This window comes from Macrobrachium nipponense, chromosome 25, assembly GCF_015104395.2.
Source record: "Macrobrachium nipponense isolate FS-2020 chromosome 25, ASM1510439v2, whole genome shotgun sequence".
In the NCBI taxonomy this organism is placed as follows: domain Eukaryota; kingdom Metazoa; phylum Arthropoda; class Malacostraca; order Decapoda; family Palaemonidae; genus Macrobrachium; species Macrobrachium nipponense.
This window is the reverse complement of record NC_087214.1, coordinates 67,837,785-67,863,382: the sequence shown is the minus strand read 5'-3', so window position 1 is coordinate 67,863,382 and position 25,598 is coordinate 67,837,785. Positions and strand designations below refer to the sequence as shown.

Sequence of the window (25,598 nt, the reverse complement as noted above, 5' to 3'; positions counted from 1 at the left end):
AAGGTCTGATGAATATAATTGAGAAGCGCCTTAACCTCGGAACGTCGTAACCCGAACCTGTCGTAACCCAGGGAATGCCTGTATAATATTCCTCATTCCAGGTAAAACATGAAACTATAGTAATCCTAACTCCAGATAAAACATGAAACAATAGTATGTATTCCTCATTCCAGGTAACACATGAAACTAACCTGAGGGGTACACCTTCCACTTGATCGATTTCCAGGTGAAGGCCTTCCTTGCAGAGGTGGTCTTCAAAAGTCTCTCTGCGGTCCTCATTCTCTGCGGTGTTGGGAGCATCAGGCTCTGTCTCCCGTGAGACCAAAACATAATCGATGCTCGAGTCTCCATCTTTAAAGAATAGATCAGGCTGAGGCCCAACCTACAACAAAAATACAAAGTGTTCTTTTCAGCAATTTTCACAGCAGACATAGGCAACAAAAATGCAGTATACTACATACTTTTGATTAATAGAAAAATGTCCAGTAGTATTCATTTAAGTTACTTCCTTTACATTTTTAGTGTCAAAATTTACATTAAAGTAACTACACTTTTCAATCAATACTGCTATTACACCCTGTCTTCCATGTATATACGTACTCCTTTCTTCAATTCACAATGAATTATAATACAATCTGTTAGGAACAACATTCTCTAACTAATGTTCACCTAATTCTACCATTTAATTCTAATAGTAATAAGTTAGCTAACTCACCCATATACTGAAATCTTCTTAAATCTTTCAGCTTACACCATACACAGCCATGCTAAATGGTCTCATTCTCTAAATGATTCTACGTTGAATTCCATGTTGGAATACAATGAGTCCATTCGCCTTGTCTGTTAGCACCCCTCTTGATACTTCGGGTCCCTGTTACTACTTTTGCCTTTCTTACAATATAACCACTCAAAAATGTAACAGCTAAAGTATTCTGAAAGTTCTTGAATAGAATATGGAATTTGGGCCACAGGCCAAGAGCTGGGACCTATTAGGTCATTCAGCGCTGTAAAGGAAACTGAAAGTACAAAGGCTTGAAAGGTGAAACATGAGGGAAACCCCGCAGCTGCACTACGAATCAACTGTTAGGAGAAGGTGGAAAGCAAGATGGAGAAAATAGAATAAGAATGCAAGTATAGTAAAAGGAATGAGATGGGTTGCAGCTAGGGGCCAAAGGGACTGAAAACAACCTTAAGTAATAATGGCTGGCATACAAGGAATGACAAGGGTTGCACCTATGGGCTGAAGGGACACACTGCAAAGAACCTTAAGCAATAGCTGGCAAAAAAAGGCAAGTAAATCTCTATAACCTGAACCTAAGTGTGAACAGCAAATGAGAATTTTGCTCAACACTGCTATAAACACCGAGTCAATAAACCGTCTCGCCTTACCTTCTGCGTGTTATTTGGCGGTTCCCCATTCAAGTCATCAAGAACTATGTCGTTGTGGTCCCGCAGCAAATCGGCATCCATATCTGACATATCTTCTGGATCATGCAAGTCATGAGCAGAATAGTAGACCTTGAGGGAAGGAAATGGACAAATGCATTAGTCTCCTAAGAGCACAGCTCATCCGTGAAAATACTGTTCTGGACTCAGCAGACCCTACTATTAACATGAATTCAGCAAGACAATAGACACAAAGGTATGAACGTATCTGGCAGCTTATTCTCATCTAAATGAATTTTGTAACTTTTTGCAAGGTTAAAGTAATCACTTGAAATATAAAAGCTTTTATTACCGATGCATTTCTTCTAAAGTGATGAAAAAAAAACGATGTTTCCAAGAACTTGCTCTAAATTTCTCAAGATCAGCTATACAGACAACATTAACTTACAGAAATTATTGAGTAGAATTACTATTACCCAAGTACAGTTACTAACATATTAACTACGTAAACAAACCAATCAAAGTACTTTTCTATAGTACGTACTAACACAGTCTACTTTTAAAGCACTAAACATTTAACTTGAGTCAAATGAGGTAAGAAATACAAGGCTTTATCAACAACAAAACAATTTATATAGATGATCCAACTGTTTCAACTCCGGAAGAAGACCACTAGACTAGTGCCCACTGCACAAAATGAATATATGGAGAAAAAGGGATGAATTCTTCATTCTTCAACAGAATTTTCTTACTTCCTACAAAGTGCCTCATGTGAAAATACTGTACATAGTCTAATGTGTCAGTAAATGGTACAGATCTGGTGCAAGCAAACCAACTGACCCCACCCCAAAATACCAAAGATTCATTACATATCTTGAAATGTCCCATCTATATAATGAAGGTAATACTATATTTTCACTCTGCTTTCACACATTATCACCATATTTACTTATATGATGGACTTGTGAGAAAATAACATAATTCATGAAATTTGTATTGAAATGAATTGTATTTATCACTGATCTAAACTGAGCAAAGGACTAAAATATACATCCGAATTTTCAAGGTCCAATCTGAAACACACTAGTGAATGTTATTTAAGCTTAGATAAGGTTAATATTACCAATACAACTTCCATTGAGCAAATAGGACACACTCACACCCCTAGGTGCTTTTCCAAATCACCACTGGTAATTTGGACAACAGTTATTATCCCCTATCAAACTGCAACGACAAAACTATAAATATCACTATAGGGTCTGCTGAATGAAGACAATTTATGAGCCATTTATAGCATGCTGCTTACAGTTCAAACCATCTTAACCAGTAAGATTCAATATTCTACAAAGTAACACCAATAACTTAAGACCTTTGGTTTGATGTAAAGGCATAACTAATCCAATGCTAAAACAAATGTAACAGATTAAAAATATTTGGGTAATATTTGGGCAAGGAGGAGGGCGACTAAAATATAAACTAAAACTATAAAGTACTTAAATCTTACACAGGATAACTTCAAAAGAAATTGTAATGCATTCCTGTAACAAAAGAAAAACTAGCTACAGACTTAATACAAGAAGTAACCTAAAGCTGTACAAGATGCAGTTCATGAACATTGCTTAAGAGAACTCATTGCCCAATTACAAACTTGGATCTAACAGTTTTGGCAGTCTGATCCACTAAAGCTCGGGGAACGGGCATTTGTATAAGCTTTGACGAAATTTGGGTATTAACAGATCAATCAAAAGAGCGATTGAACGCACGTGCCTGCTGAATAACCTTTTCAACCTCATCACCCTTAAAAGTGGGGGCATTTACCACCACCCATTAAGACCCAAACTGACAAGGAGTGCATCAAACAGATATGCAAAATGCATCCTAGCGATTTCAATTCAGAAGTTGACAAGTATCGTATATCACTGTACCGTAAAAGCTTGTGAAGATATTTGAGAAAGCTTTCTGAAAATGTACCATAAGTACAGTGTACTACTATGAAATCTGTTCATCAATGTGACAATATAAATACCAGCCTTGATATACAGTACATACATGCATTTTAATATATTTTTATTTATTAATTTATTTTTTCTTTTTCAATAAGTAAGATCTCTTCTTTCTGTATTTCCCTTTACCTCACTTTACTTCTTTCTAATGAAGACCTTATTCTTTGGAAGCTTGACTTTCATGTCAATGGCTCCTATGGTGGGATTGTTCCGTATGAATAGGGTTAATCATCTGAATAATAATACTACTAATAATAAGGGTCTTTTTGTCAACATTAGCTGATCTTCTCCCTCTACTGCCAACATTACTGGCTTCAAAATAGTAGCAGCAGCTGGATTCTCTCTCAACTAGCAAAAGTTCGGAGACCAATAATTAATAGCTATAAAGGACAAAGGCTTCAATTAGATATCTGCAATAGTCTATCATTTTGTATAAACACATGAAAAATGATATTGTTATGTTACAATAAAGTTTCATACATACTTACCTGGCAGATATATACAATTAAAGGCCCACCCAGCCTCCCCGCAGGAGACAGGTGGAAGAGAGAAAATATGATAGAAAACGGGGATGGTTCCTAGTCCTGCCGCCCAGGGCAGGCCGGTAGATCACCTGACCTACCTGTAGCGAGTGGCGCGAAATTTGAATTTCTGTCGGGGACGACGGAGTCTTAGCTATGTATATATCTGCCAGGTAAGTATGTATGAAACTTTATTGTAACATAACAATATCATTTTCATACAATCAACTTACCTGTCAGATATATACATAGCTGATTGGCACCTTTCGGTGGAGGGAAAGAGACAGCTACTATATGGAATAGACAGGTAAACAACATATGTTGTAGGTATAAATAAAACCTTGGTTCCTACCTGATAGGTGGTAGACTTCGTGGGTGTTTGCCCAGTAGTCTGCATCACCTCAAGAAACTTTAGCGAGATATATGATCTATGGCCAAGAGTTCTTGTGGGTCTGCCGATGGGGTCTTATCCGCTTACTCGGCAGAGCCTGAAAGGACTTTGTCAATGGGTGCTGATCCACTTATATGACAATACACCTTATGAAGGAGCACACAACCAATCCCGACCACCTGATCCTAACCATATGCTAGAACTAAGGATTGTTCCGAGTTATCCCCGAACTCGTCACAACAACCGTAACTCAAAACCACTACGCACACATACATAATTTCTAAAAAAAAATTATACTCATCTAATTAGATATGACAAGATTCTCTTACTGAACAACATAGACGGCCGCCCGTGCTAAACCAAGTCCTCCATTGTTCGAAGAGACTCCAGACCATATCCAAAAAGAAGAAAAGTATATACTTTTAAGGATTGGTGTCGGCTCCCGTACCCAGAATCGTATCCGCCGATACGAAAGGACCTAGAGAAAAACACTTCTCATATGTCACACGAACGTCTTTCAAGTAATGAGATGCAAAATACTGAGTTGCATCTCCCAAAATGTCGTATCTATGATGTTTTTAAGCGACATATTCTTATGAAACGAGAGAGACGTCGCTACTGCTCTCACTTCATGAGCTTTAACTCTCAACAGTCGTAACTGTTCGTCAGAACAGACCTTATGCGCGTCTGTAATGACGTTCCTCACAAAGAATGCCAGCGCATTCTTGGACATCAGTCTTGTGGGGTCTTTTACCGCGCACCAAAGACCTTGTCTAGAGCCTCCCATCTGATGCTTTCTCTGAATGTAAAACTTTAGAGCTCTTACAGGGCATAGAGATCTTTCTGCTTCTCTTCCTACGAGACTCGATATGCCTTTGACTTCAAATGACTTAGGCCAGGGATTCGAGGGATTCTCATTCTTAGCTAAAAACAGTGTCTTAAACGAGCAAATAGCTGAGTCTCCCTTGAAACCTACTTTATCTTGCAGAGCATGTAATTCACTAACTCTCTTTGCCGTAGCTAAAGATAATAGGAATAGGCATTTTCTGGTGATGTCTCGAAACGAAGCCAGATGAGGAGGTTCGAATCTTTCAGATGAAAGAAACTTGAGGACCACGTCTAGGTTCCAGTTCGGAGGGACCGGTTCCTTCGACTTTGAAGTCTCAAAAGACTATGAGATCGTGGAGATCTTTATTATCTGCCAGATCTAATCCTCTATTCCTGAAGACAGCCGAGAGCATACTTCTGTATCCCTTTATTGTGGATACAGCTAGATGAGATTGCTCTCTCAGGAATAGAAGGAAATCAGCAATTTCCGCTATAGAGGTAGTGGAGGAGGACAACTTCTTAGATCTACACCACCTTCTAAAAACCTCCCACTTCGATTGATATACTTTCGTTAGTGGAGGTTCTGCGTGCTCTCGCGATCGCGCTTGCCACTTCGCGAGAAAACCCTCTCGCTCTGACGAGTCTTTCGATAGTCGAAAGGCAGTCAGAGCGAGAGCGGGGAGGTTTTGATGGTACCTCTTGAAGTGCGGTTGTCTGAGAAGATCCGTCCGTCTTGGTAGGGATCTTGGAAAGTCTACGATCCACTCTACCACCTCCGAGAACCAATCTTGGGCCGGCCAAAAGGGGGCTATCAATGTCATCCTCGTCTCCTTTGACGCCACAAACTTTTTCATTACTAATCCCAGGATTTTGAAAGGAGGAAAAGCATATACGTCTACTCGAGACCAATCTAGCAGGAAGGCGTCTACCATAAGAGCTCTTGGATCTTCCGCGACCGAGCAAAAGACTGCCAGCCTTTTGGAAATGAATGTGGCGAAGAGATCCACATGAGGTGTCCCCCACAGCGACCAGAGATCTTGACACACTTCCTCGTGTAGGGTCCACTCTGTATGAAGGACCTGGTTCCTCCTGCTGAGTCTGTCCGCCCTCACATTCTTTACTCCCTGCACGAACCTTGTCAGAAGGGAGATGTTCCTGTGAGACGTCCAAAGCAAAAGGGTCTCTCGTCAGTTCGTAAAGGAACGAGGAGTGAGTCCCTCCCTGTTTTCGAATGTAGGCAAGTGCGGTGGTGTTGTCCACGTTTACTTGCACTACTTTGTTCGACACCAGAGGTTCTAGACTCTTCAAAGCCAGATGCACGGCGAAGAGCTCTTTGCAGTTTATGTGCCAAGTCACCTGCGCTGGTTCCCAGGTGCCTGACACCTCCTTCGAGCCTAATGTTGCTCCCCAACCTTTCTCCGACGCGTCGGAGTACAACACTAGGTCTGGGTTCTGTGTCCTTAGAGAGATCCCTTTGTTCTCTTCCAGAGGGGGCAACCACCATTCCAGGTGCGATCTTATCTCCACTGGAATGGGAAAGACGTCCGAAAGTTGTCCAGTTTTCCAACTCCAAGACTTCTTGAGGAAGAATTGAAGCGGACGTAAATGAAGTCTTCCTAGTGGGAAGAACTGTTCGAGCGAGGAAAGGGTCCCTAGAAGGCTCAACCATTCCCTCGCCGACGTATGTTCCTTCCTTAAGAAGAGAGAGACTATCCGCAAACCTTTTGCGATTCTCTCTTGCGAAGGAAATACTCGAAAACCCCGAGAATCCATCCGAATCCCCAGATAGACTAAGTCCTGTCTGGGGGTCAGCTGCGACTTCTCGAGGTTCACGAGCAATCCCAACGCTTTGATCAGATCTAAAGTTAACTTCAGGTCCTCCAAACACTGTCTCTCTGATCTGGCCCTGATGAGCCAGTCGTCCAGATACAGAGAGATATTTACTCCTTTGAGGTGAAGAAACCTCGCCACATTCTTCATCAGGCTTGTGAAGACCTGAGGAGCTGTGGACAGGCCGAAACATAAGGCTCTGAACTGAAAGATCCTTCCCCCCGTCATGAAACGGAGGTACTTCTTCGATGAAGGGTGGATCGGGACGTGAAAGTAGGCGTCCTGGAGATCTAGAGACACCATCCAATCTCCTTGTCGTAATGACGCCAGGACTGAAGCAGAAGTCTCCATGGAGAACTTCTCCTTCCGAACAAATTTGTTCAGAGAGCTGACGTCCAGTACTGGTCTCCAGCCTCCCGAGGCTTTCGCAACCAGAAAAAGGCGATTGTAAAACCCCGGGGAGTTTTGATCTAATACTAGTTCTATCGCTCTCTTGTCCCACATTTGTTCCACCATCGATCGAAGAGTATCCCTCAGCACAGGATCCTTGTACTTGGCTGTTAGTTCCCTTGGTATTGACGTTAGGGGAGGAGTGTTCAGGAAAGGGATACGATATCCCTTCCTTATTATAGCCAACGATGACGCGTCTGCGTTTATAAGTGTCCAGGCCTCCACAAATCCCAGGAGCCTGGCACCTACTGGTGTTTGGAGGAGAGAAGCTTCATTTTCCCTTTTTAAAGGGACGAAAGGCAGACCTACCTCTCTTCTCCGGAGCCTTCCTTCTTGCGGGAGGTCTGGAGGTCGGACCACCTCGAAAGGGCTGAACCGATGTACTCGGTCCTTTCTTGTCAGATGTAGAAGCAGGCTTCTTCTTCCTTACTGACTGCGTCAGAAGATCCTGAGTCGCCTTCTCAGTTAATGAATGAGCAATGTCCTTCACCAACTGAGAAGGGAACAAAAAGTCAGACAAAGGCGAATACAGCAGCGCTGCCCTCTGAGCGTGGGAGACTGCCTTGGTTAAAAAGGCACCATATACCGTCCTCTTCTTTAGAAGACCTGCTCCAAACAAAGAGGAGATTTCAAAAGAGCCATCCTGTACCGCTTTGTCTATACAAGACAATATGCACAAAAGGGCTTCCGGTTCGATTCCTTCCGAATCATGGGCTTTCTTGGACATCACCCCAAGGGACCAATCTAAGAAGTTGAAAACTTCCAATACATAAAAGAGTCCCTTGAGGAGATGGTCCAGTTCAGAAATGCCCCACGTAATCCGTGCCGAGTTGAGACCTTGTCGACGTGAAGCGTCAACTAAGGTCGAAAAGTCTGCTTCTGACGTAGACGGGAGAGCAATACCCATATTCTCTCCCGTCTGATACCAAATGCCTCTTTTACCAGCTAGTCTCGCTGGAGGCATGCAGAAGACCGTTCTTACTAAGTCTTTCTTAGACTTCATCCACGAGTCTAAGGATTGTAGAGCCCTCTTCATAGAAATGGTGGGCTTCATTTTGAGAAAAGACGAAGACTTCTTCGTCTTAGCACTCGAAAACAGAGAGCGCGGAGAAGGAGGAGCGGCAGGAGTCAATTCATCTCCATACTCCTCAAGAAGCAAGGCAGTCAAGACTTTATAGTTCGACAGTCCTTCTCTTCCTTGATATTCATCATCCGAGTTTCCTTCCAACTCGGGATCTAAATGAGTCTCCGCTCCCCTTTCTGTACGTTCCTCCTCTGGAGGAGACAAACTCCTAATAGGAGAGGGGCTAAGGGAATGATATTCTTTCCTCTTCCCAGCTTTAATAGCCTTGGAAGGCCCCAAAAGCTCAGGCTTCTCTCGATAAAAAGAAGACGCTTCCCGCTTGGATGACGCTTCTCGTCCGCCAAGCGTCCTGGCTGACGTCTCCTGCTTACTTGGCTGCTGACGTCCGGATGACGCCTCGCGCCTGGAAGACGCTCCGCTCTCAAAAGGCGTCCTACTTGGCGCCAAAATATTGGTCGGAGCTTCACGTCTACCAACAGTTTTCAAAGACGCTTCATGTCTAAAAGACGTCTCACGTCTCTCTGGCGTTACGAAACTTTCGTAAGCAACCGCTCTCGCTCTCGAACCCGAAGCTTCTGTAAGATGTTTGGAAGCTTCACGTCTGCATGACGCTTCTCGTTTAGCAGGGGAGAGAGGACGAGACTTCTTGATTGGAAGCGCAACGTCCTTCCTACGAGGCGCTAAAACTCCCACTAGAGAGGTCAGTTGCTCTTGAACTGCCATAATAATTCTCCTTGAAGCTTCTCCCACGTCAACTGCATGACGCCTTTCGTCATCACTCGGGGGAGAAGTAGGAAAGGGTACTTCTGCGTACTCGTCGGGTGACGCTGACGCCACCTTCGCCTTCTTAATAGAAGAGGGAGCGTCATCTGAGAAACGCTCTGGGCTCGAATCAATTTCGGGTTCTTTCATATGACGCTTCAGAGGTCTTGATAAATTCGACTCCTTCCACCCTCGTTTAGGTGAGGGAGAGGGAGAGAATGAGAAACACTCACGAAGGACGCTTTTTCTAGAGCGCCCTTGAGCAGCCTGCCACGACACAGAGCTAGCTGAAGGGACGTCTGACCGTTGGGGATTCCCCACGACCTCCTTAAGGCTTTCGACTTTCCTTCTCCTCTGGGCATGGGAGCTTGGAAGAGGTCTAGGCCTGGAGCGTCGCAGGGACGATCAAACGCCCCCTCCACAACACTGGGAGAACTCACTTCACTGTAATGCTCACTTTCACTAGCCTTACCTTGTAAGTCCGCCATTTTGGACTTCATGTCTCGAATCGTAGCTTTCAGATCGGCGATTTCCGAGGCCGATTCCGAAAGTACACTTTGTGAATGAGAAACATAGGGAGAATCTAAATCAGTAGGATTAGAATTATCAGTAAAAGGCCTTGAACTCACACCTTTCAGACGTCTAACCCTATCCCTCTCTAACTTCTTCAAATAAGAAGTTAAAGTCTTCCACTCTTCTGCATTTAATCCCTCGCATTCATTACAAGTATTATTAGCAGAACACTGAAACCCCCTACATTTACGGCATACAGTGTGAGGATCAACCAAAGCTTTCGGTATCCTCACCCTGCAGCCTACATTCACACACATTCTCACACTCACATTTGAATCAGACATACTGAGAAAAATCCAAAAAGCAATTCCAAAAACAGTCCACAGTAGCGAATGCCAAAAACACGATCCAGATACGTCACCAAAAAGCCGAGAAACGATGATCAAAGGATGAAATAAGAATCTAAGTCAGGAGGTAATAGCAACAATGTTGATACCACCGGCGACAGAGAAAATATGATAGAAAACGGGGATGGTTCCTAGTCCTGCCGCCCAGGGCAGGCCGGTAGATCACCTGACCTACCTGTAGCGAGTGGCGCGAAATTTGAATTTCTGTCGGGGACGACGGAGTCTTAGCTATGTATATATCTGACAGGTAAGTTGATTGTATGAAAATGACTAATCTGTAATGTGACCGATATAGTACAGTACTATTCAGCCTAGGTGCTGAGATAGGGTTTAATAACAACAAATTTTTAACTTCAATTTTTCATAGCTAACGAACCTACAGACCTAACGTGACGATAAATCTTCTAACGCCACCTGGAAACCGGTCAAAAACATAAAATTGTAGAACAAGATACGTATTGGTGGCAACAGGGTTTTGGCAATAAGATGAGAGAGGAAGATTCAGCCAACCTCTCTCAACCCAAAAGCAACCCGATGCATCCAGTTTCTTCCTTACTGCCTTACTAGAAGGACGTGCTACTGCCCTTCCTTCCAGAAGCTGGTGTTTTCCCGCACGTTTATCATCTTTGGTTTGCCTTTTGTGTTGTGAATTCATGCTATTCTGTGTGCCTGTACATTAGTGCTTATTTGTGTGTTTCTTGTTCGTGTTTGATCATGCAAACCCATAATAACTCATCTCATCTTCACAGTACGTAGTAGGCCTCAGAGAAAATGACCTGGGGTTGGTGGTTACCACTGCTTTCATTTTCTGGCAGCCTTTGAGACTCTCCACATTCTACATGCAACAGATGCAGAGAGTACTACTGTACAATGTTTGCAATATCACTAATCCCTGTTCTGAATGTCGTTCTTGGCCTCCTGAGTAGTGGAAGATTTTTGCCAAGGAAAGGCAGCATAGGAGGAAGTTGGAAATGCCATCTTGGAGTACTAGTCTAAGTGAAGTATGTAGTACTAATACAATGATACTCGACTTTCTCCAACCTAGACAAAGAAAGATGTCCAGAAGAAGACAATCTAGTAATCCTTGATCCTTGGGATTTTATAGTATACTTCAAAATAATGGTCATCACCTCAAAGCCAGTCATGAAAGAAGTGAATCCAAGGATACAATAAAGAGATGGTTGGCCAATCTACAAGGCAAGGTAAAGAAAGCTTGCTGGGATATCTGAAAGTACTGCATTAGGCTGTATACACTGATTCGGGTATGGAATGCACATATAGATTGGAATATAGAACTTCGGCCAAAGGCCAAGCTCTCAGACCTATGAGGTCATTCATTGCTAAAAAGGACACTGACAGTAATAAGGTCTGAAAGGTGTAACAGGAGGAAAACCTTGCAGTTGCACCATGAATCAACTGATAGGAGAGGGTGGAAAGTACGACGGAAGAAAGAGAACGGGAACAGAGATATGTACAGTGAAAGGAATGAAAGATTGCAGCCAGGGGCTGAAGGGATGCTTCAAAGAATCTTAAGTAATGCCTTCAGTGTACTACCCACGTACGAGGGATTTTGGTATGTAACTGCATATGAAGGACCCAAGTCACTTTTTCCTATAATGGTCTCACTGTATCTTTCCAGGCTTTGCTCTAGTCTACTGGTAATCATCACCAGGCCAACTGAAAAAAAAAAAAGTTCCACACTATATCAAAAAAGCAGATTACACTAGACCCTCTACATACAAGTTCCTTCCTTCAAGCCATACGGGCACTGCCTAAAAATATATACAGGACAACCAATTTCATTAATTACTTCTTAAAACATAATTATGTAAATGTCTAGTTCCAGAAGCACTTCTGACCTTCAGTGGTCTGAAATGAAAATTATGGGCGAGCTGAAATGCAAAGGAAGACTGATGTATTAAATCACTACAGAACATTTCACACAAAGTTGATTCACTTACAATATGACAAAGAAGACAGGATCTACACCTAAATCCCACAGTGATCGATTTTAAATCAAGGAGAATGACCTCTCAATTATTTTCCTTTCATAATCAGGCTGACGAATATGACCAAGTTGAGACACTTAAAACTTTATTCCAAAAACTATATATGTCAATGCCAATGGTAAAACAACATTCAACAGATTGTTCTCCACTAAAGACTGAGTATTTTCAAGGCCTTCCAAACCATCAGCACACCCTCGGGCATTTAATGCCGAGTTCCTGTAGGGATGACACTCGTACCATTTCCACTGGGCCTTGTGCAGCACACCGTACTCAGTACTACAGGTTCTTCATTGCTTCTATACAGCTCCAGCCTTCAAGGTTTCTGCATTTTACTCATCATCTGTTTGCACTTACTTCTTCATGCTTACCTGTCCAACTTCTTTATCTTCCCCTGCTCCCATTCCACCTTTCGTTTATACAAAAAAAATTCCCTGGAAGAACCCCATTATAATAGGTGCAACTCAGTGATCTCATAATGCCAATATAATAGTGATCATTTTCACGGGGTGCAATGCAAGGAAAAACTGATAAACACGGCTACATTAAAACGAAGCGTGACTAGGCTAGTTCTTGAGAGTGGGATGAAAAACAAATGTAGGGTGGTTCATCATGCAACACAGCCTACGACTTACTATGGTCCCTAGAAATAAGGCAGCTATATGATTTGACAGTCTCTCTATTTCCTACTCACTCTCACAGTGGTGTTTTCTTGTAAGTGTGAATATCAGGCACAAGAAAACTTCAATCTAAGTTTGTGTATATATATATTTGTTGACTAACACAGGGATGGGCAATGGAAAACAGGGGATTATCAACCTCTATGTTCTACATTTCATAGGCTTGCACCTCCACCTGTGGAAAGGATCTGATGTGATGTCTCCTTCATAGTAAGAGCTATAACACTGTATCAACAGCAGTTCACTATTTTTTTTAATTGCATGGCACTTATATTTTCACCTTAATCCAGTACAAATCTGTCGAGAATTGTGTGGATCAACTCTTACGTATTCAATGAAAACAAATCAATAGGATTGAAAATCTAGGCGATAATAACAGTACGGTTTATGTTCTGGTACATCAGAAACTAATTTCTCAGCATAAGTTCTTTGCACCTGGGTTCCGTAATAAGTCATCAATATAAACTGAAACTATACATGTCCATTCTCCACATCATTTACCATTTTAAGTCCACCCCTTCTGCTTTGTTCCTATCAAGTTAAAATCCTAAACAAACAGCTTTCTCATTTGCCGAGTTGTCCCATGATGTTGGCCTCTTTACTAATACAGAATATGTATTAGTATAACACATTCTACAGCAGTTTTTCCTGTTGCACTTGACTAAATGTATCATTACAATTGTGTGGTCGGAGTCGAAGTGCTGGAAAGGTATTAGGCCACTATGACTGTATGGACTTGCTATCTAATGTCACTTAAGATCTCTGCCAGTGTGTGACCACATTCTAGGTCTTTAATTTATTAGAGAAATTATTATAGATATAAAGGAAACCCCCCCCCCCTCCTAAATACTGTAGAAATCAAAAGGCACATCATCTCATAACATTGTATTATATAATTTCAATAAATACTTGTTCTCGGGAAAAATAAATGACTGTTACCCTTAAAGTCCTTCCAAACTTTCCCGAGTACATTTACTAACTACAAAAATCAAAGGGAATACACCAATACAGTTGTCTGAGCTTTGTCAATTTTCAAATGTAAAACATCGTGTTGTCATTCATACTTTCGTAAAGTATATTGGAAAACCAACTTGTTAAAAATTTGACAGTATAATCTGTGGGGCTAGTACCTTGAATCTTAGTAAGGATTTTTAACAGAAGTCCCTCCACAAGAGCAGTACTGTAACTGTCATTTCTGGCTACACTGTTATCTGTAAACTAGTAATGATTACAGTAATTATGGTAGGTATACAGGGCAAATCAACTTAATTCAGAACTGCCTGCAGTCTACACCTCAAACTTAAACTATTACAGAATGCTTTCCAGTCCTCCCCTTGTTTCAAGACATTCTTTTAGCTCCTACAATACAAAATATAAGAGATACCATTTAATTGTCTCAAAGCATACATATCAAAGAATTTCTGAAGGGCTAACTTCAAGACATCACAGCAGAATCCCTTGCAAAGGGATGAAATATGTACACAAAAGTCAATCAAGATATGTGAAAAAAAGAAAAAAAATCTAAGAAAAAACTTACAAAACTGCCCATATCTGGCTAACTGTTACTGTTTTCAATAACTTACAGAGGTATAGGAAGTTGGGGAGGCTAGATGCCGAGATGTTCGGTGACTCTGGAGAGGGGTGGAGTATTCGGAGTCCCCCCCACTAGTGGACATTACAACCTAGGGACCATCACACAGGTTAGTGCACTCAAGAACAGCACTTCAAAAACTTGAGGAAGTAAAAGATAATTATGACGCTGCTCATAAGGGATCAGTTCAATTGTTCTACGCATTACGCACAGTTAATGATGAGGTACAGAGTCATTTCAAGTAAAAAAAAAAAACTACAAGACTAAGCAATTCAATATACAACGCCAAAAAATTTCTTGAATTAATTTTAATAAGCAAAATTACCTCAAGCACAAAGTAGTAAAATTCAATTGTAATTCTACGTCTAAATAAACTACAGTACTTCAGACAGTTCCACTGTTCACTAATTCAAAGAATAACAAAAAATTTCTTAGAGAAGGAACCAATGAAAACTAAGCCACACTATTCAGAGATCAACTACTGAAGCTTCTAAAAGATTACAATAGTGCTACTACTAATCCAATACCAAGAAAAATTTGGTTTTAAAATCACTTCAGTGTTTTGAAACATCAACATTAAAACTGTTACGGAGCAAATAATTCTCTGCAGTGTAAAAGCCTTAATCACCATCTCACTAAGAGTTATTCTGCTATTTTAATTGACAGACTGTCCACAATGTTATGAAGAAAGCACTTACATAATTCCTCACAGGTGAGAGCCGCATCCACCCTCAAGTGGCATTTCAATACCTAATTAAACCACCCCTACTAAGCTGGCTTCACTCTTGAAATGAAATTGCTTTACTACTTCCAAATGGATGTTGTTCATATGAAATTCACTGCCTATGATTGTGACACAAAAGGCTATGATCGCCTCCACACTAAACAAGTTACTGGCATGCTGGAAAGCAGCTGGTATAAGAGACTAAGTTCCTTTCTCTTTTCTGCCAACTGCCAAAAGCCATGACATCAACTCAACTGTGTTCTTTGAGAACAGAATATATATAGAACTTTGGCCTATGGCCAAGCGCAGGGACATAAGAGTTCATTCAGCGCTGAAACAGAAATTGACAGTAAAAAGGTGCTTTGGGTGAAAAAGGAGGAAAACATCAGTTTCAATATGAATTAATTGTGAGGAGGCCGTAGAATGTCAGATGGAAAAGAGAATATAAACCGGATGTACAGTAAAAGGAATGAAAGGGGTTGCAGCCAGGGGCTTTAGGGATGCTGCAAAGAACTTTAGGTAATGCCTACAGTTACTCTAAGGCCCCTGAATTAAAGAATAATGTTTAAAAGATTTCCTTACGGACAATGTGAAGCAGCTAATCTTATTAAAACTGTACATAATCAAAATATGAGTACAATAACCACATGGTACCTGACTTCCCTGGATGTGAAGGGGACATGGAAAACAAAGTGGTAATGAAATGCATGAAAAAATTACAGTAATGCTTAACACAAATAATGACTGGGTAATAAATGATGTAACATGTAATATGGAAAGATTAACCGATATAAGAAATGAGAAATAGAGCAATGATAGGCAATAAGTGAGGAAATGACTGATATCTACCCTCACCTGAGTGCCGCCAGTTGTCACCTGTTTGGAATCAATATACAAGTGCTTTCTTCTTGCATAAATTATTTGATTGTCTGTCTCATGTAATACCAAAGAAATAAACTCTTTAAAGTCAATGGGCTGTACTTGTTTTCATGAACACTGACAATTCTTTTACAGAAGCTTTCACTGCAGTCCGAAGCATTTAAAGGCCAATTACACCAACAAATTAGGCAATCAACAACTGTCTGTCTACCAGGTTATTAATATACTACTACAAGCTAGATGCATATGCTTCATTATTGGGGAGTCAGACATGAGTTTCTTGTGATCATTTCTTACAATATCCTTTTTAAATTTTCCATCTTATTTTCTTCTTTGTTATTTTTTAGTTCTCTTTTTATTTTTCCACACTATTCTGTTTTACATACAGTATTTGGGCCCTTGGGTTTATAGAACAGTATGTATTATGGTTTTCCAAATAAGGTTGAAAAAAGGAGTGACAAAAGAGTTCAAAATTTGCTAACAAACTTAGAGCTCAAGGCTTTAGCTGGTAGTCAACATATGGGCCACTAAAACTGACTCAAGATTTTTAAATGCACTAATGAAATCTGAAAAAAATTATGGTTTAACAAAAAAATATAAAAAATAAATTATGTAAAGGATGATTACAGCCTCAGCTGGGCTAGCTAATGAAAATCCAAAGGCAAAATGTTCTTACCAAGTCATTGTGTTGCTCTTATTCAAAAACTAGTATCAATCACCACCACTAATGACCTTATTTGTAATGTTAACTGGTCTCTATCATTTTGGACATCAATTCAAGCTCTGTAAAACAACTGTTAGCACCTGCGAAAGACCACTGCCCAAAAGTGATGGTTCCATGTACGGTAGATTTTTAGATTAGCTATCAATGTGCAGGTGATCCCAGCATTTGACGAAGCAATACTATACCGAAGCAGATTTAATTCTGTACAGCAATTAATAGTGTTAAAAAATTACAACAATTTTAAACACAATGAAGCCTCTACGAATAAGCGCGCCCGTTAATGATCTCCGTTGCTTCCAATATCTTTACAAGATGGTATTAGCGTATTTACAGCCGTACTGAAGGTCAAAACCCCTCTTAGTGCTATATACTTCACAGAACTTATATATATATATATATACATACATACATACAGGAAAATACATACTACTAAAATGCATATCGTATGCCATATACGAAGAGAAAAAGAATTACAGAGATCATGAGTATGGTACTGTTTGGTAGCTGTAAGGATAACAATTCCCTTTCCAAAATGAGTAAGTACATCCTACCTAACCAGCTGGATATGAAACTGCTTCAAGTAGATTATGTTCTTAATGATTAAAAACTACACAACCTATGTAAGGCCTACTATTCAACAGATAAAAACTGCTCAGTTGGTACTGTAACACTGATCTGCAATTCAGGCGTATGATCCTTGGTGTACCCCTAACAAGGGATGTACGACACATATCCAAAACTTGAAAGATCCAAAACTTGAGAAATACACTAGCAATAAGTCTGAAGCTAAGAGTAACAAGGCATTAATATGAAGAATCCACAGATAAAGTTGTTCTAATTTACTGGTGGACACCAAGCCCTGAATTAGTTTTGGTCCCTTAACTTTCTCTGCACCAAATCTCGGGAAGGGAGAGGAAATTAAGGTGAAGAGGAACCCTTGGCATTTCCTGATGAGCCCTCACAGTATGCCCTACCATGGTAACAAAGTACAGAAACCTTCCTCAACAGCTGGCAAAACATGAAGGCCATGGTTTAATACACAGAAAATGCAAGTGTAGTACAGTAATGAACTACTAACTCCTAGATGCTGACCACAATTACAACTTAACCCTTTTCTATCACAGCAAACATCACTTGAATTTTACAATATATCCTATTGTCAGATTTTGCCACCACGGTCTGACGTTGAGACAACTAAAAAAATTATACAATAATAAACACTGAAGATGGCTTCGCTCAAGGAGAGTTCTACTATTAGTCAAGTGAGCAAAAGTTTGAATACCCAGTTTCACTAGGCAGAAATCCCAATGTGTTGCTATCAGTCAATATAACCACTGCAATGATCCTCACCATCCCAGCTATAGTTAAAATCGGATCACCTGAAGAAAAGCAACCCCAACACACGCTGGGGTCGCTTTCCTTCAGGTGGAAAATATTGGGGTCGCTTTTCTTAAGGTGAGGCATTAACGGGGGTTACAGTAAGGCCATGGCGGGACAGGGCTTCGCGCTTTATCCGCATATTTAAAGATTCTTGGCAAGCTCAATATGTTCTGGCAAGAGGTAATGTTGCGCTACGCGCGCTAGCCACAGGGGTTACAGTAGGTTTGATTATTTTTGTACTGAAATTGCAAGACAATACGCTTTTAATTAACTATTGATAGTTTATCTAAATTTGTTTTAAACAAATATTTAATAAAGTAGTTTTTAATGAATATATATCTATATTTTTTTCTCCTTTTTTCTATTGGAGACACCAACAAGCAGGGATCATTTATTTTCAGGTGGAAAATATTGGGGTTGCTTTTCTTCAGGAGGAAAATATTGGGGTCGATTTTCTTCAGGAAAGGTATAAGGGGTCGCTAATCTTCAGGTGATCCAAAAAATCTTCTGTGACCAGTATCCTATTTATCCGAGGTATGCAGTTCTGCTTGTGATACTAACTTTGCAGCATATATAACTTCATACCACAAAGAACTTCATCTTATGCATCCTTTGTTATCCATTGGATTTTTTATTATCAAAAGGTTCACTGATGTAACGGGGAAAATTAGGCTACAGTCACAAGTGTATCTTAGTTGTTTCCCAGTAGTACAGTATTTCATAGTCTACTTTTATTTGCCTTGAGAGCTTAGACCATACTGTTGCCATGCTGATAGTAAGTATACTGTAGACAGTTTGTTTATTTGAACCTAAATGCAGAATTTTACATGCTAATGAATTATCAATGTAAACAAAGAATGTTTACTGATATTTTGGATGTGTTATGAACTATTTTGACGACTGCGTCTATTGCAAAAGAAGGGCAAATTTACACGGATAAATCCTAACCTACTCTTTCTGAACCTAACATTGGGATCCGAGATCCACTTTGTAGGGGGGTGGGGGTGTTTCATATGCAAGACAGCTACACATAGTATATTCAGATTGTTTCACTAGTTCAGTGTTACATCATGAAATTTTTCCACACTGATAAAATAAAAAGATACTAAAACAATACAGATATAACAATAAGAAAAGTACTTCACAGCCTCTCCCCCATACGATACCAACTTTCAAAATGATTTAGTCGAGCAACCTAGTGTCATCTGGTATATCTACGACGGGTGAGGTTTTTCAATGGATTTAACGATGAATTACAAATACAATTTTCCAAATTATTCATACAATAGTATGTATATGGCAAGCTAGTCTAATGTGTATGCTGAAGTAACACTACTATAACTTTACCACGTGAATTTTAGACGGTAGAAATAGGGTAAATGGCCACCGATCCTGGAATGCAGCCACCTTCCCGAAAAATTACTTGAATTCGCTGCCAAGAGTTGTGGCCCATCCTGGCAGCATACAGGGACCTCTACGTTCCTCTTGAAGTAAGTGTTATCCCCTAAATTACGAAATAACGGCATAATTCAAGCATTCTTTTGGGAAGTGGCCACTTTCCGAGAGATGTGGCTGCTATGTCGCTGTTCGTTCATTTACCATGGTAGATAATAAAAAGCAATGGTCATCTCGCTGCATTTCCTTCTTACTTTTCAATGACGTCTTGTCCCTTTCAATCTAACGGCAAGGGGCCTGAAGGCCTTAAACCAAAATGGCCCAATAGCCTAACATTCAACATGAAGGAAATGCAACAACGCGATAACTCACAGAAATATCACACAATCTACTAAAGACAGCATAGGGCTATATAATCATCAATGGCCTATAATCAAAAGCGAATAGCCTAGCCTGTAATCCCTGTAGGCCTGGCCTACTCCAGCTGCCCTAAAGGAAACAATATGGTAGGTCAAGTCAACCTTAATCTTAGGTCCGCGGCTTTTCTTTCCACGACATAAAAGGAACAAGACTAGCCTAGGCTTATTCGTTCTAAAGTGACCTAGTTTACATTAGGGTCAATAGGATACAAAGTTTTTATTTTCAATGGAATATGCCTATGAATAGTGCGACTGACCTAGCCTGACCTGCCAAGTCATTTGAGGTCACAGCGACAGTCTGACATTTACAGGATTTAGGTACTAAGCCTCTCGAAATGTTACAAAGTGAGAGAGAGAGAGAGAGAGAGAGAGAGAGAGAGAGAGAGAGAGAGAGAGAGAGAGAGAGACTTGTCATGACATTAACGCAAATGACGAAAAGAGAGATAGAGAGAGAGAAAGATTTACACCGTACCTGTCACAGGCCTAAACACTTCAGCATACCTTGGTAACAAACTAGCTTTGAGAGAGAGAGAGAGAGAGAGAGAGAGAGAGAGAGAGAGAGAGAGAGAGAGAGAGCATTATTTTACCCTAACCGGCCACGCCTCCTCCAAACCCAAAAATGCGTTAGGCACTATAGTAGTATAAAGCAACTGCCAAGAAACTAGATAGGGGGGATGTCCCCCCCCACCAAAATCGTGTTCCTCCATGCAATGATTAGTCTCCATGGGATTAATTCCACACCGCAGGGCGTCCAGCACAGGCCTACCTACAGTTGGGGGCGGCGGCCGACTCGATTCGGAAGGAGAATTGTCCACGCCGCACGGCCTTGGCGTATTACAGAACCCACGGGAGGAGGACGACGACGACGACAAGAGACGTCATTCACTTACGGTTTCCAAGACCCTACTGACTCACTCAGACTCCCTAGAAGAAGAAGAAGCGGAGGGGGACGAGGTGGCGGTGGAGAAAGAAGAAGAATAATAAGAACAAATCTTTTGAAACAATATTTATTTGGTTATCGTCGTTCATTTACAATCAAAGCGAAACAAACACAGTAGCTTCTTTTCTCTTGTTTACTCAATCAGACTCCCAAGAAGAAGAAGAGGAGTTAGGGATGGCGACAGAGAACAAGAAGAAATTCTTTGAGACAATCTCCTTTTGGGGCCCCAGGGTTATTCATCCGTTATCGTCGTCCATTTACAATCAAAACAAAATATACACAATAACTTATTTTCTCTTGCTGACTCACTCAGGCTCCCAAGAACAGAACGAAGAGGAAGAAGTGTTGACGAGAAGGCATAACTATCGAGGCTTTACTTCCGGACAAAATCCTTTGGGAGGACCCTTGGTCACCATCATTGTTTACCGAAATATTTGAGAATGTTATCGTAATTAATTTCTAATCAAAGAAAAATGACAAATCACTTACTTACTCACTGACAGACTCCCAAGAAGAAGAGGAAACGGCGACGGGGAAGACTAAGCAGCAGCTCTCGAGACTTGACGTCCGGACAATGTGTACTATCTCCTTTGGGGCCCCGTGATGTCAGTCACCAGGTCTCATCATCAAAGCATCATAATTTGCCGGAACATTTATGCGGGTTATCATCATTAATTCATAAAAATGAAACTAAGATTAATAATAACTCAATTTTCTTCTAAAATTACTTGTAAGAGAAGCTTATGCCCTGCGAGTACCCTCTTTGAACCGAAGGTTTTGTTGTGTTTGTTTTGCTGAACATAACAACTATTATGTCACGGTTATTTTGGTACTGCTTAGATAATGTTGTCGTCGGTTTGGTATCGGCATATGTCTGTGTCACATATTCTAAAGGATTTGGTCATAATTGACCTTTTCCATTAGAGAATGTTGGGTTCTTTTTCTTTTTTAAACCATTTCCGGCCGGCCAAATCCACGCTGCTACTTCTACCAGATGTTTTTGTGGCACAGTTGAATGGTGCCACGACTGTAGATGCGATCAAACCATATCATGCACTTCGGTTTTTAAATTTTAGAAGCAACGTATACCCGTGCTCCCCCCCTAAAAAAAACAGTGCGCCACATTTCATAACAGCAGTCGTATGACCTTTGAACTTTAAAGAAAGCTTTTATGAACTCTATTCGATTGGCATACGTTAAGATATGCCACTCCCACGGACAACTTGGAGTTGAATTTTAGACAACGAAGTTACGGGTTTATTCTTTGCACTGGTAGTAACGTATTTCACCGTAGTGACATGAAAAACATAATTAAATAACCCAGGTATATATTTTTCACCACAGGATATCCTTAATAGTGAGAATTAGCCGGTTGGGGCACGAGACGTTTCTATGCATTAAGTGGTTTGCAAAGCGTGCATACCAGTCGAGTCCATTGCTTCTGGTCACCGGGAAAAAAAATCTTACGCAACTGTAAATTATAATACCAAATCTCTTGCATATGAAAAGAACACTAACGATTCTATACGAATTATTATTTTAAGCCGATTTATCAGTATTGTATCAATTAAGGACATTAAGTTATCAAATACTATCTTGCAAGACCGAGCTTAATTGCACTGCCCAGCCATATATAGGCCTAGTAATCTAGACGTCACCCACTGAGCAATAGTCATTAGTTCATGAATGAATGAATGGCTATACCTAGAAATGGTGGTTACGGTGTGCGTCAGAAACCACATACCAAACCCACGGACATCGTACAGCGTAACGAAAACATCGCTCTCAAGAGTAACACAGACTTTAATTAGAGATGCAGGAAAGGTCACCAGGACAGACTTCGTACATTTTTTTTTTAAATAACTCTGTGTGAAGGGAGTTTTCCTTACCCTGGAAAACTCAAACAGAATAAACGTAACTGCAAGGTATAATATTAGCTCAGATATAGAGTCAGGAAAAGCCTTGTGTTGCAAGACGAGCTGGCTCGTTGGTCAATGCTACGTGTCATCAGCGAGACTGGAATAGATTCCAGTGGTTGGGAAAACTTTTATGGGCTTGTTTCAAGAAATTTCATTTGCTCTCCTTGTCTAAGCAGTGAATCATGCACTTAGTGGTTGGTTGATCGTGGCAAGAAGCAGACAGTTTAAGCTCTATGGGGATTTAGCAAGTTCATCATGAAAAAAACTTACTTAAAGCTTGAAGGCTTAACACGAGATCCACTAGTAGCGAAATTAAATTATTTTTTATTTTACCAACATCATTGACGACAAGACACGCAAGACTTTGTATGATTAAGACCTCTTCTATTGGTGGGTTGAATTGTGTTAAGATGGCGTCGGCACCTACAGAATAATACTACCATCTTTATCGCTGCACTGAAAGAAATAAGTCTACAGCCTCATTATTCGTCGGTTAACATCGGAGTCACGACGAGACTGCAGACCTGCTTAATGAAGTGGAAGACTTCTTTCTGGCCCAGACTGGTAAGGTGACAGAATTAAAAGTGTTAATTCTGTTAAATTCATAAAAAAAAATATCATAACTTACACCCAAGTTACTCCTCAGATCTTGGCTTGCTGTAACGTAGACCATATCTTTAGTGTAGACCCAGGTTTACACTAACGTCTCGTCTTGTTTCGAGAGGGAAATATTGGTTTTTTGCGTTTTTTCCCACCAGGTTGACGTTAGTTAAACATCAGGAGAGTAAAATAGCTTCTGGCCAATAGTGAGTGACGTTACAGTGCTCCTACCTCCAATAACTAGACCGTTGTGAACTTAAACCGGCTGAATTTGACAAATGGACGAACACGTAAGTTGTCTATCATTGCTGCTTATAAATAGCCACTTCCAAGTTTATTAAACTTTGATATCTAAATTCAGTGGGAATTTTATTGTATAGCTACGTTGTTGGTCATCCGACCGCCGGTCTTTCGCTCTTAATGGGTCAATGATGACGTCATCTTCATATGTACGAGTTTCAGGAATCCATGGATCTTGTACGTTTTATTTCCAGACATCGGTTACCGATTTAAAACGTTAAGGAATTACTAATATATTCAAGCATTTCCGTAGCAATTAATGTGCTGATTTAAAATAGCTTTTTCGGTAGTGTATAATTGGGTAATATAACTGTACCTAAACACTTGTAAAACGAGAGTAGGGCGATACTCTTATATAGCATACTTGACTGTACTAATGTTGTAGTTATAATAAAACAGGGCCCTTACAGTATTGCAGGTTTGATTGTAAAAGAAACGGAATATTAATGGATAGTCTTGAGCAAAATTGTCTTAGAGAAATACTCATTACCTGCTTTGAAACTCGTTTAAAATTATAATCTATTCCCTATAGCATTACAGTCCCCCTCACAACAAGTTGGCGTTTACATTTGTAGAAATTAGAATAAAGTTAATTGGAGCTTGCAAGTGCACTGCTTTCTGGTTTTTTCTGCTTTTCATCCGTTCTCTTTGGCTTCCTCTCATTTAAGCTGTCCAACTCCTTCCACTTTACTTTCTTCCGTTTTCAATCGTCATTGAGAATTCTCCGGGCGATCGCTATGAGTAGAAATTATGATCTCGCTAAGCTGCTAAATAATAATAATAATAATAATAATAATAATAACAACAACAACAACAACAACAACAACAACAACAACAACAACAACAACAACAACAACAACAACAACAACAACAACAACAACAACAACAACAACAACAACAACAACAATAATAATAATAATAATAATAATAATAATAATAATAATAATAATAATAAGGAAATAGATACCCTAATCCAGACTGTAAGGATTGTATCTGGGGACATCAGGATGGAGTTTGGAATAGAAAAATGCGCCTTAGTCAACATACAAAAAGGCAAAGTAACGAGAACTGAAGGGATAAAGCTACCAGATGGGAGCAACATCAAACACATAGATGAGACAGGATACAAATACCTGGGAATAATGGAAGGAGGGGATATAAAACACCAAGAGATGAAGGACACGATCAGGAAAGAATATATGCAGAGACTCAAGGCGATACTCAAGTCAAAACTCAACGCCGGAAATATGATAAAAGCCATAAACACATGGGCAGTGCAGTGCCAGTAATCAGATACAGCGCAGGAATAGTGGAAAATGGACGAAGGCAGAACTCCGCAGCATAGATCAGAAAACCAGGAAACATATGACAATGCACAAAGCACTACACCCAAGAGCAAATACGGACAGGCTATACATAACACGAAAGGAAGGAGGGAGAGGACTACTAAGTATAGAGGACTGCGTCAACACCGAGAACAGAGCACTGGGGCAATATCTGAAAACCAGTGAAGACGAGTGGCTAAAGAGTGCATGGGAAGAAGGACTAATAAAAGTAGACGAAGACCCAGAAATATACAGAGACAGGAGAATGACAGACAGAACAGAGGACTGGCACAACAAACCAATGCACGGACAATACATGAGACAGACTAAAGAACTAGCCAGCGATGACACATGGCAATGGCTACAGAGGGGAGAGCTAAAGAAGGAAACTGAAGGAATGATAACAGCGGCACAAGATCAGGCCCTAAGAACCAGATATGTCCAAAGAACGATAGATGGAAATAACATCTCTCCCATATGTAGGAAGTGCAATACGAAAAATGAAACCATAAACCACATAGCAAGCGAATGCCCGGCACTT

The 25,598-nt window shown here is 40.5% G+C and overlaps 2 protein-coding genes across 18 annotated transcripts in view; one reads left to right on the top strand and one right to left on the bottom strand.

The window, feature by feature from the left end:
- The window catches only part of LOC135199496 (anoctamin-5-like), a 139,764-nt gene extending 116,110 nt beyond the window's left edge, over nucleotides 1-23,654 (bottom strand). For 10 of the 16 annotated variants that reach the window (XM_064227586.1, XM_064227591.1, XM_064227589.1 and 7 more), the window contains exons 1-4: nucleotides 20,740-20,891; nucleotides 14,445-14,543; nucleotides 1,390-1,518; nucleotides 192-382 (exon numbers count right to left, since the gene is read on the bottom strand). In XM_064227586.1, coding sequence (XP_064083656.1) covers nucleotides 192-382; nucleotides 1,390-1,518; nucleotides 14,445-14,537 — 413 coding nt within the window. In that variant the 5' untranslated portion in view covers nucleotides 14,538-14,543; nucleotides 20,740-20,891. Of the gene's footprint in view, nucleotides 1-191; nucleotides 383-1,389; nucleotides 1,519-11,737; nucleotides 11,757-14,444; nucleotides 14,544-20,739; nucleotides 20,898-21,402; nucleotides 21,422-23,460 lie in introns of those variants that run through there. The other 6 variants (XM_064227587.1, XM_064227590.1, XM_064227600.1 and 3 more) reach the window with 6 other exon arrangements.
- LOC135199498 (protein FAM177A1-like) overlaps nucleotides 23,379-25,598 on the top strand; it is a 30,105-nt gene continuing 27,885 nt past the window's right edge. The window contains exons 1-2 of one of the 2 annotated variants that reach the window (XM_064227606.1): nucleotides 23,379-23,396; nucleotides 23,591-23,722. In XM_064227606.1, the coding sequence (XP_064083676.1) occupies nucleotides 23,711-23,722 (12 nt within the window). In that variant the 5' untranslated portion in view covers nucleotides 23,379-23,396; nucleotides 23,591-23,710. Of the gene's footprint in view, nucleotides 23,397-23,559; nucleotides 23,723-25,598 lie in introns of those variants that run through there. The other variant, XM_064227605.1, reaches the window with a different exon arrangement.